Below are 9,417 nucleotides of genomic sequence, written 5' to 3' on the forward strand. Positions count from 1 at the left end.
CTTCTTCCTTATTTTGTCGTCTCTGCCCTCCCATTTCCTTTCCCATCTCTCTCTCTTTCTGTCTCTCTGTGTGTTGTTGTGTGCCCCCAGGCTACAGAGTGCCACGTCCTCCCTCTCCCCTCCTCTATCTCTGGCCCTGTCACCTTCAATTGCTCCATGGTACTAGACACACAGCCACAGGCAAAGAGAGAGAAGAGAGGGGACACACATATACACAGTGAGAGAGAGAGAGAGAAAAAGGGGTGAGGACCGAGGGACGATGCACTGTGTATGTCTGGAGAGAGACAAAGAGGTAAAGAAAGACGGCAGGTGCGAAAATTTGTGTGAAAAGATGTGAGGGAGAATGAGAGATTGTGGCACGGGTCCTAGCACCCATAGGTGCATGTATTTTGTCTTCTCATAAGCAGGCTAACATATACTTTAGATGCAATAAATTCTGCATAAATTTTTGTAGATTTCTGTAGAATTTGAGCCCCCTTATATGCATACACACTGTTAAATTTTTGGGGTCCATTTATTTTTTTTAAAGAAGTCTCTTATGCTCACCAAGGCTGCATTAATTTGATGGAAGAAAAAAAAACGGTTTAAGCAAGAATAATGTGAAGCAGTTTAACCATTTAAAATAAATGTTTTCTATTTAATATACTTTAAAATGTAATTTATTCCTTTGATAAAAAGATAAATTTTCAGCCGCCATTACTCCCTTCAGTGTCACATGATCCATTGTGCTACTTAATATTTTTATGGAAACGGTGATACATTTTTTCAGGATTCTTATTTATTTAAAAAAAAGTAAAATTTAAAATTTCTTTACAAATACTTTTGATAAATTTATTGCATTCTTGCTGAATAACTTTTTTTAACTGACCCCAAACAGTACGATAGTTTATGCTGGCCCTTGTGTGTTTGCTTATTAAATATTTTGGATAATCTGATTATGCTCAGTTTAACACATTTTACCATGTTCATGCAGAACTGATGTAGATTTCCCCTAAAAACAGCAGAGAAAGGATGTAAAAATCTGCAATTTGTCTAGGTCTGCTCATTAACCAAGTTAGTACCTTAACCTTACTTCTTAGACCTATAGCTCTACTGGCAGCCTGGTGATAGCAAAACAACAACATGTTCTCCCTTTTGTCAAACTGACCACAAACAAATTACTATTTTGGATGTCAACTTTCTGAAAAGTGCATGCCAACCGTTTAGTTAAAAAGGAAGGATTCATTTTTTAAAAAAGGATTATACTAGCTTGTTTTAAAGAAATACATTTAAAAGCTATAGCCTACTGACATGCTGGTATTCAATTATTGAGAAATTTCACTTGACACTTCACTCTGACAATGATAAAGGATTTGAGGAAGAGAGTTTAAGGAAGATTCTGCAAAATGTTTTGATGCGAGTAACCAGTAACCGAGTAATTGTGTCTCATAACGCTTGTAATTGCGGGAACAATTTAACAATATATCTTTAAAAAAAAAAAAAAAAAAGTTTGCCTTTAATTTACGAAACGACATAGACCACTGTTACATTAAGATTATTTAACATGCATGTAACTTAATTTATTTCCATTAATTTATCAGTCCAAATTAAATCAACACAATGTTTCCGTCAAAAATGAACTCTCCTCAAAACCTTTTGCAAGTTTGCCAAAACGCGCCTGCCTCTATGAATGCGCGTTCGTGTGTCAACGTGGCGTTTCGCAGCCAGTAGAATTTAGAATGTTCATAGGCCCCGCCCAATCTCGTCTTATAATTGGCTCTTATTCATGTCAGTAAAACATTTTTGAGGGCACGTAACGTGGCTGCTCCACCCACTTTTACGTGCACTTTAAAGAAGAACAGTGCCAACGCGTAGTCCTCAACTCAGGCTGAACGGGTGTACTCAAGCAGAAATCACTGCAGGCTTGGTAAGTCATTTATACAGTTTTAGCTATTTTTATTTTATTTTTTTCATTTTAAACAAATTGCTCTGTAGTTTTTTTTTTAAATGTCAATTGTTTTTGTACAGTTCGTTCAATAGTCATTATATGCTGTAAATCACTGCATAATACAAAACATCATTTTTAGATTTGATATGTTCTTGTTTTTTATTATTATGCTTTAACATAAAATAGTTTATGCTTATTCAGAAAGTTGAAATAAAATGTCTATACTGCATCATTTAGTTTAAAATGGAATGAGACCATTGATGCTAAGCAATGACTTTGTGTGTTTAGTGTGCATAATCCTTTTTTTTTTTTCTAGGGCAGAAAGAATTTATAAAATCTTTCTCTGTCTCTTTACACACACTCCTTAGGAAGAATATGCAGCTGCTCTTTTTAGGGACACTTGCCCTGTTTGTTGGGGTCACAGTTGCTGTGCCTGCACAGGAGAAGCGTGTACATCATAAGCCTGACCTCAGTGACCATGTTCATGATGATGCCCATGGATACCAGTATGACCACGAGGCCTTCCTGGGCAAAGAGGAAGCCAAGACCTTTGACCAGCTAAGCCCTGAGGAGAGCAAAGAGAGACTAGGGTAAAAAGAAACAAGAGAGAATGGTACAGTAAAAAGGAGAATAGTAATATTATCATGTGTCTCATTTTGTATTTTTTTGTATATTCCCCATGCAGAAAGATTGTGGATAGGATTGACACGGATAAGGATGGCTTCATCAGTCATGCTGAGCTACACCACTGGATCAAGCACAGGCAGAGGAGGTACATCGAGGAGAATGTGGACAAGCACTGGAAAGAGTACGACCAGAACAAGGATGGGAAGATTGGCTGGATCGAGTACAAGAACACCACCTACGGATATTATATGGGTAATTAAAACAAGCCTTTGAATTTGGGCGTGGCTACTAATTATGTGACTTTTAATGAGAAACAGCTGTTTATGTGGGGTTATGAATTTATTGTTCACAACAGTGCAACATATTCACAAAAAGAAACTACTGTATTTTTGATAAATTAGTATTACATTTAAATAGACCAGAAATGTTAAACAAATAATGTTTAGACCTTAAACTCCAATACATACTACAGAACTAAAGAATATTGATGGTTAATGTACTATGCTACTGTATTCCAGATGCAGAGTTTGATGATGTGGATGATAAAGCGAGTTACAAAGCTATGCTCACTAGAGATGAAAGACGGTTCAAGTCTGCAGACCGGGACGGGGACGGTGTTGCAACCAGAGAAGAGTTCACTGCCTTCTTCCATCCAGAGGAGTTTGACCACATGAGAGACATTGTGATACAGGTACATAGAGTAACGCAGCAGGCATTTATACCAGCATGTTTTTACAGAAACAACTTTTTAAAAATATGTTTAATACATGTTGAGAAGATTTACACGGAGAAAAAAATCTTATAGACCAAGAGCCAAATGTATCTCTTGTTCACATTTTCACTATGTGAGATGTTTAACTTGTGTGATCTGACAATAATAAAGGATTTGAGAAAGTTTCTAGATGATTCTGCAGAACGTGTTTATGTTAAAATAATAATAAAAATTGGCCAAGTGACAGAAGAATTACCATAAATATCATAGCTTATTTTGCTATCTCTTGTTAGCGTTTATCATCTGTCAGACCAGAACAGACCACTTGTGAAGCACTGAAACAGATTACTGCAAACTTTATTGTTACAGGAAACAATTGAAGACATTGACAAGAATGGTGATGGCAAGATTGATCTGCGGGAATACATTGGTAAGTTCCTTTGGTAAGGGAACACTGTTCACCTGGGAAAGAAGAAAGCTAACATTAGAACTGATATTTTGTGACCAAATGAATTGAAAATGTGTTCCTTTTGACCCTAGGGGACATGTTCAGCCCTGAAAATGGAGAGAATGAACCAGATTGGGTCACAACAGAAAAGAAACACTTTTCAGAGTTCAGAGACATGAACAAGGTATGCATTGGGAAGGAAATTTATTAGCATAGGGAGTGTTTCCTGGCTATTCTTTCATGGTTCATGATTTGTTTGCTTTTGTTAGGACGGTTTCCTTGATGCCAGTGAAGTATCTCATTGGATCCTCCCTGGAGAGGTCGACCATGCTGATAATGAGGCCCGACATCTCATTCATGAAACCGATAAAGACAACGTAAGTGGCTTTCACTGGGTCTTCACGTGTGTGGCATCTTTAATTCACAATAATGCATCAATGCCAATAATAATAATAATAATTCAAAATCAATTTTAAAGTAATCTTTACCTCTGTCTTCTTTCTTTTAATCCACTGCCAATGAATTGCAATGGACTTCCAACTGCTTCATGTAATTGATTATCCAGGATGACAAAATCACAAAGAATGAGATTCTGGCAAACTGGAACATGTTTGTCGGGAGCCAAGCGACTAATTACGGAGAGGATCTCACCAAAAGACATGATGAACTTTAATGCTGGCATATCTGGGTACAGGGGAGGGCAATATATTTGGGGTGTAGGTGAGAAGATAGGAAGTGTTGGTTAGGAACATTTCCAGAGCCAAAAGTCAGGGATTAGGCTTCAATGAAGATAGGCATCTTAGTGAGACCGACAAAAGCTTTATTTATTGTCAAACACATTTCGTCCTTTGAAACAAAATCACATTCCTTATGAACAGACACTCCAGCTTGATAATTGTGAGGAAATGAAATGATATCTTCCATTTGAGAGATGCTCAGGAATTCAGCACTGAATACAAGGCCAGTTGCATCAGTATTCAAAATAACAGCCTTGTTTTTTTGACTGTTACGAAGTAAATTTCACATTCAACATATCACTTACATGAAAAGAGGCATAGGCACAGAGAAATGAAGCCAGAGGGAGGGAAAGAGGGGCAGGGATTCAATAGATGGGAGGAGACAAAAGTAATTGACACTGTATTGGTGGAACATTTTTCTCTCTGTGAATTCTAAATAAAGCCATGTTGGTTTTTCAATTGTGGAGTGGGGTTTAATTTCAATGTTCTCACAAAGACATTACATTGCATTCTAATAAGAAGTCTAATTTCTAATCACAAAAGCTTAGTTTTTTTTTTAAATAGTCACCCTCTTGCTCTGCTAAATCATTCTTTGTCCTTTGCACTTTCCAAACTGTATCTGTGTCCTTAATGTCATTCCCAGGATGATCGTCTCTCTATCAGTGAGATCATGGATAAAATGGATTTCATTAAAGTCAGCACTATAACTGACTTTGGGACCCTGGTAGAAGATCATGATGAACTTTAACCTCATTTTGACCACAAAAAACCTGAATGTCTCTTAAAACTATTAAAATAAGACAAATGTGATTTTTTGAAGTGTGTAAAATGAATGATTTATTTAAAAAGAAAAAAAGCACATCTACTGTATATTGTTGCATAATAGTATCTTTGGGGGCAAGGAAAAATATAACTTCAACATCCACTCAGATTACCCCTCATCAAACAACTGACAACAAAAGGACTACAAAAAAGTCTAGCAAAATTAATGACAATATTTACAGGGTCAAAGCGTTGTCCAATCCTCTTGTTTATGCTTGCATAACGGGTCTGGCCTCTTTAGCTTTGAGGGCCACTCCTGAGCCTGCAAAGCCAGTCCCACCCTGCCGACGAGCAAAGACAGACATTTAAACACTGACTTTGTGCATTTGTAAAACATTGAGACACTCTTTATAGCATTATTTCTCTCATACACACCCTCTGAAGAGGTATGATGTCCTTCTCTTTCAGTTTGTCTTCAGTCACTGGATCAATCATGTCTTTCTGTATGAGCTTCTCCACACACTCCATAGTGACTACGACTCCACTTGAGGGAAAGACAGGAAACAAAAAGAGAGATAAACTAAAAGTGAGGGCAAGGCCTAAATGTATGAAAATGTATACAATTCAGATCAATTCTTGCCGAATAAACAGTTTAAAAGTCAAACTCACGAGGGTCTAAGAACTGCACAGGGCACAGAGTTCCCAAGCGTGTCTTTGGTTACTGCACACACGTATCTGTCCTGAGGACCACATAAAACATTTCCTGAACAGTCCATAAACACCTTAAAGATACTGCCTGCAAAGACGTGCAGTAACTCAGAAGTTTGGGTCAGTTTTTTTTCTTAAGATATAATACAGAAATATTTAACATTTAATAATACATTAATTAGTCTTATTTCATATATATTTAAATTAGTACTGTTGTTAAGCAATGATGCATTCAGTTGATCATAGTGACAATAAATATATTGTTACAAAAAAAATCAAATAAATGCTGTTCTCTTTTGAGCTTATTAATCAAAGAATTCTTAAAAAAAAAAAAAAACAACCTTTATCAACGCTGATAATAATGAGAAATGTTTCTTGGGAATAAGGATGTACCGATTTACTCAACTCACAGTGCGATACAATTCACGTTTCATGATATGATTTTTTTAATGATTTTTTTTTTTTAAACATGAGATTTAAGACAAATTATAAATGAAAAAGAGTCCTTTTATTATTTCTCAGACAAAATGATGCACCTGACATGGGAATATCTTTTAGGTCAAATAAATAATTATAATATTAATTTTAAAACAAATCCCAAATAAATTAATAAATAACAAAAATAAAAGAAATCTCTTCAGATAAACAAACTAAGGCTTTGCCTGTGCTCTTTCCTAGCTTGGATATATATATATCACATCCACATTTTCCAGCAGAAAATGCATCTGGAGCAATAACAATAGTCTAACTTTAGCTTGTGAAATTATTCTACATAAAACTACATAAAAGCAGGGAGGATGAACAAGAACGCAAATTCATTCTCTGACAGCAGGTGGCGCTTATGGAGCAGCAGCGAAACAGCGTTTCCTTGGTTGCCGCTACTTCAATATGCATCATATAGAGGCAAGATGCAAATAAAAATACCATCTAAACGTTTCTGAAGACAGTCAGTTTCCCTCAGAGAAACATTCATATGAACCCCCACCAGCAACTGTATTGCGATTCGTTTAATATCTGAACTGACTTCAAACGCCTCTTACATCCCTCCTTGATTTCTGAAGGATCATGTGACACTGTGGACTGGAGTAAATAATTTAAAATTGTAATATTTCAAATATTTCAAAAGCATTATATAATCTTACCAACCCCAAACTTTTGAAAGGTAATGTACACAGCATTAAATAGAAAGAGAGAGATAAAGGTCAAAAAAAAAAAAAGCAAGCTCAAAAATTAGGGCTTTTTACTTGGCGTGTGAGGAGGGCCACTCTGTCCAGACTGGGGTCCAGCGGAGTGAAGCGCACTGAAATCAAATCACTCATCTTCAAAGGACGTCCTGACATGGGGCACAACACTGTCTTTGACTGAAAAAGCAAGAGAGAAGGAAAAACAGTTAATGATAATAGTTGATGTCCAAAGAGTTTATTTGTGAGGTGTATATCTTAAATTAAGTGCCCCATACAGGGTGAGATCCTTTAAAAGAGGACAATCATGACACAAGAAGCTACTGAACACACAGAGTGGAGAACTGACTGAACCAGGAGGAGAGCTGGACAAACAAACCAATCAAGGGCATCATGACCGATCAAAAGAACATTTGGCATGCAAACTGATTTCAGGGCAAGCACAACCTCTTGTGTAATGCACTTCCATGAATGACACCTGACTACTGAAGACCCAAGGTTAGGGGCACGTGGTTGGCAAAGAGGGGAACGTGACAGATCTAGAGACCCACAGGTTTTTTAAGCAAGGTGGGCTTGGCCTCTGGTGTGAGACTGGGGATCCAGAAGCTGGGCAGAGCTGAAGAGGAACTGGACACTCCTGTGTCAGAACTGGAGGAGCTGCTTGAGCCCTTCTGGCTTCCTTCATCCTTAGATTTATCTACAGAAACATGAGTTATACACATAATCAAGCAGGAATCTCATTGTGTTGTGCTTAAGTTTAAACCACCTTGTCTAGTTTTCATACCTGAGGTAAAGGGGTTGATTGGCTTGGAGACAATGTTGTTCTCTCTCTGTTTGAACTTCTCAGCTCTCTCTCGCTCCTCAAACTTGGACTCCAGCTGGCCTTCACTCTTTAGAGCCCGTTTCTGCTTCTCATATGCCTGAGTTTAAAAATATATGTGTGTGTTAGACAAACAGAGAAGGACATTCACATTTAGAGCAAAATACATTTGTAAAAAGTGCACGAACCTTCATTTTCTTGGCAATATCTGTTTTCTGGTGAAGGATGTATTGCAGGATGGCTTCTTTTTCATATAAGTATCCATCTTCACTGTAGGAAGCAAATATAAACACAAACACATCCCAGTCTCCAAGCTGCCGACACGCAAATGGGCCAGTAACACTCAGTATAATCACTTAAGACTGCATAAAATAACCGCATGCAGACAATTTCAGCATTAAAACATTTCTATGAGTGCAAATGTGGCTTTTACGTTAAGACAGGGTCCCTGCAGGGCTGCAAGGAGAGACAGCAGCAGTCAAAATCTTTGATGGCATCCTTCCCCAAACGCACACTTTGTGTCCCATAACCAGAAGCGGCTGAAAATATGAAGTGAGACGCACAATTTGTTATTGTAATTACAATGCAATCATTTCATGTCACAGACTAATGTTACATGGATACATTACCGGTGTCTTTCTTCTTCTCGTGATAAGTGTAAACGGCTCCTGCTGTGCAGTTTTTCCCGTGTCGAGTCATGTCTGTCCTTTACTGTACAGAATGAATTGTTTTTATGAAGCTGGTGAACAGATTTTGCACATAGTTTTACATAAATACACGTCGGCCCATGATGGATAATTGCTTAGTGAACACGCCCAGGAGGAGGATTTCCCGGGAAATCCATAATAGACACCACACATGCTACAACAAACCGGAAGCAACACATTAATCAATCGCAATTTGTTCTTTCATATATTAATAGTAGATATAAAAGTGCGGGAATAAGCACAGAAGTTGCTGTTTACCTCTTATGATCCTGAACCGGAAAGGATCTTTTGCTCCTCTTCCTGATTCGTCATAAATTTCAGAATAAAAGTTCGCAGAGAACGCTGGACTCATGCATCAAACATAAATGGACATAAAATAGTGGTTTGAATTTAAATCGTTTATTACATCTAGATTATAGTAGAGCTTCTGCTACAAAATAGTACATTGTAGAAAGCAATTTATCTATTACAGTGTTTAAATAATAAAAGTTAAAGCCGATGCACACCGTCGGCCATTAACAGGCCTTTAGTTGATAACTAAAGGCCTGTTCATGTCAAAGACAATAACTATAACTAGCCTCTTTTTTATGTTCATCCTCCCAGCTTTGTGTCTTTTACCTGTTCTAGTCTTTTATGAAAAGGATGCTCACTAATTAAGTTATTCCCCCAAGGCCTCTTTACTACAGATGGTTGCTAATCATCTAAAGTTGCAGGATAGAGAATGACAATAAGCGGCTCGCATTTGTGTGAAAATAGCAAAAGGAGACATAAAGTACCTGAACGTTGAC

General features: G+C 37.4%; 2 protein-coding genes across 7 annotated transcripts; one reads left to right on the forward strand and one right to left on the reverse strand.

Moving 5' to 3' along the window:
* Window positions 1–1,805: 1,805 nt before the first annotated feature.
* Window positions 1,806–5,266, forward strand: LOC107730752 (reticulocalbin-1-like). 3 transcript variants are annotated; one of them, XM_016541673.1, is made up of 8 exons: window positions 1,806–1,906; window positions 2,296–2,517; window positions 2,613–2,806; window positions 3,073–3,245; window positions 3,636–3,696; window positions 3,807–3,898; window positions 3,984–4,091; window positions 5,095–5,266. In XM_016541673.1, exons 2-8 carry the CDS (start codon window positions 2,303–2,305, stop codon window positions 5,197–5,199), a joined length of 948 nt encoding a protein of 315 aa, XP_016397159.1. In that variant the 5' UTR covers window positions 1,806–1,906; window positions 2,296–2,302; the 3' UTR covers window positions 5,200–5,266. The 3 variants fall into 3 exon arrangements, with proteins under 3 accessions (XP_016397159.1, XP_016397157.1, XP_016397158.1); XM_016541671.1 differs by lacking the exon at window positions 5,095–5,266 and adding an exon at window positions 4,280–4,910; XM_016541672.1 differs by lacking the exon at window positions 5,095–5,266 and adding an exon at window positions 4,280–4,910 and having other exon boundaries at window positions 1,814–1,906; window positions 2,300–2,517.
* Window positions 5,267–5,274: 8 nt separating this feature from the next.
* On the reverse strand, window positions 5,275–8,967 carry nosip (nitric oxide synthase interacting protein). 4 transcript variants are annotated; one of them, XM_016541677.1, is made up of 10 exons: window positions 8,888–8,967; window positions 8,552–8,633; window positions 8,356–8,461; window positions 8,111–8,192; window positions 7,887–8,022; window positions 7,654–7,799; window positions 7,166–7,282; window positions 5,883–5,953; window positions 5,649–5,757; window positions 5,275–5,554 (listed from the first exon to the last, which is right to left on the reverse strand). In XM_016541677.1, exons 2-10 carry the CDS (start codon window positions 8,619–8,621, stop codon window positions 5,483–5,485), a joined length of 909 nt encoding a protein of 302 aa, XP_016397163.1. In that variant the 5' UTR covers window positions 8,622–8,633; window positions 8,888–8,967; the 3' UTR covers window positions 5,275–5,482. The 4 variants fall into 4 exon arrangements, with proteins under 4 accessions (XP_016397163.1, XP_016397162.1, XP_016397164.1 ...); XM_016541676.1 differs by having other exon boundaries at window positions 8,552–8,783; window positions 8,888–8,961; XM_016541678.1 differs by having other exon boundaries at window positions 8,552–8,628; window positions 8,888–8,942.
* Between the last annotated feature and the right edge of the window lie 450 nt (window positions 8,968–9,417).

The sequence above is a fragment of the Sinocyclocheilus rhinocerous genome, unplaced genomic scaffold (genome assembly GCF_001515625.1).
Source record: "Sinocyclocheilus rhinocerous isolate Xijiao unplaced genomic scaffold, SAMN03320098_v1.1 scaffold549, whole genome shotgun sequence".
NCBI lineage: Eukaryota > Metazoa > Chordata > Actinopteri > Cypriniformes > Cyprinidae > Sinocyclocheilus > Sinocyclocheilus rhinocerous.

Coding starts and splice junctions, on each gene's coding strand:
- nosip (XM_016541677.1), bottom strand. CDS start 8,621: ATGACTCGACACGGGAAAAACTGCACAGCAGGAGCCGTTTACACTTAT. Junction 5,758..5,882: donor TGTGCAGTTCTTAGACCCTC/GTGAGTTTGACT, acceptor CTTTCCCTCAAG/TGGAGTCGTAGTCACTATGG. Junction 5,555..5,648: donor ACATCATACCTCTTCAGAGG/GTGTGTATGAGA, acceptor GCTCGTCGGCAG/GGTGGGACTGGCTTTGCAGG.
- LOC107730752 (XM_016541671.1), top strand. CDS start 2,303: ATGCAGCTGCTCTTTTTAGGGACACTTGCCCTGTTTGTTGGGGTCACA. Junction 3,246..3,635: donor TGAGAGACATTGTGATACAG/GTACATAGAGTA, acceptor TTATTGTTACAG/GAAACAATTGAAGACATTGA. Junction 3,697..3,806: donor TGATCTGCGGGAATACATTG/GTAAGTTCCTTT, acceptor TTTTGACCCTAG/GGGACATGTTCAGCCCTGAA.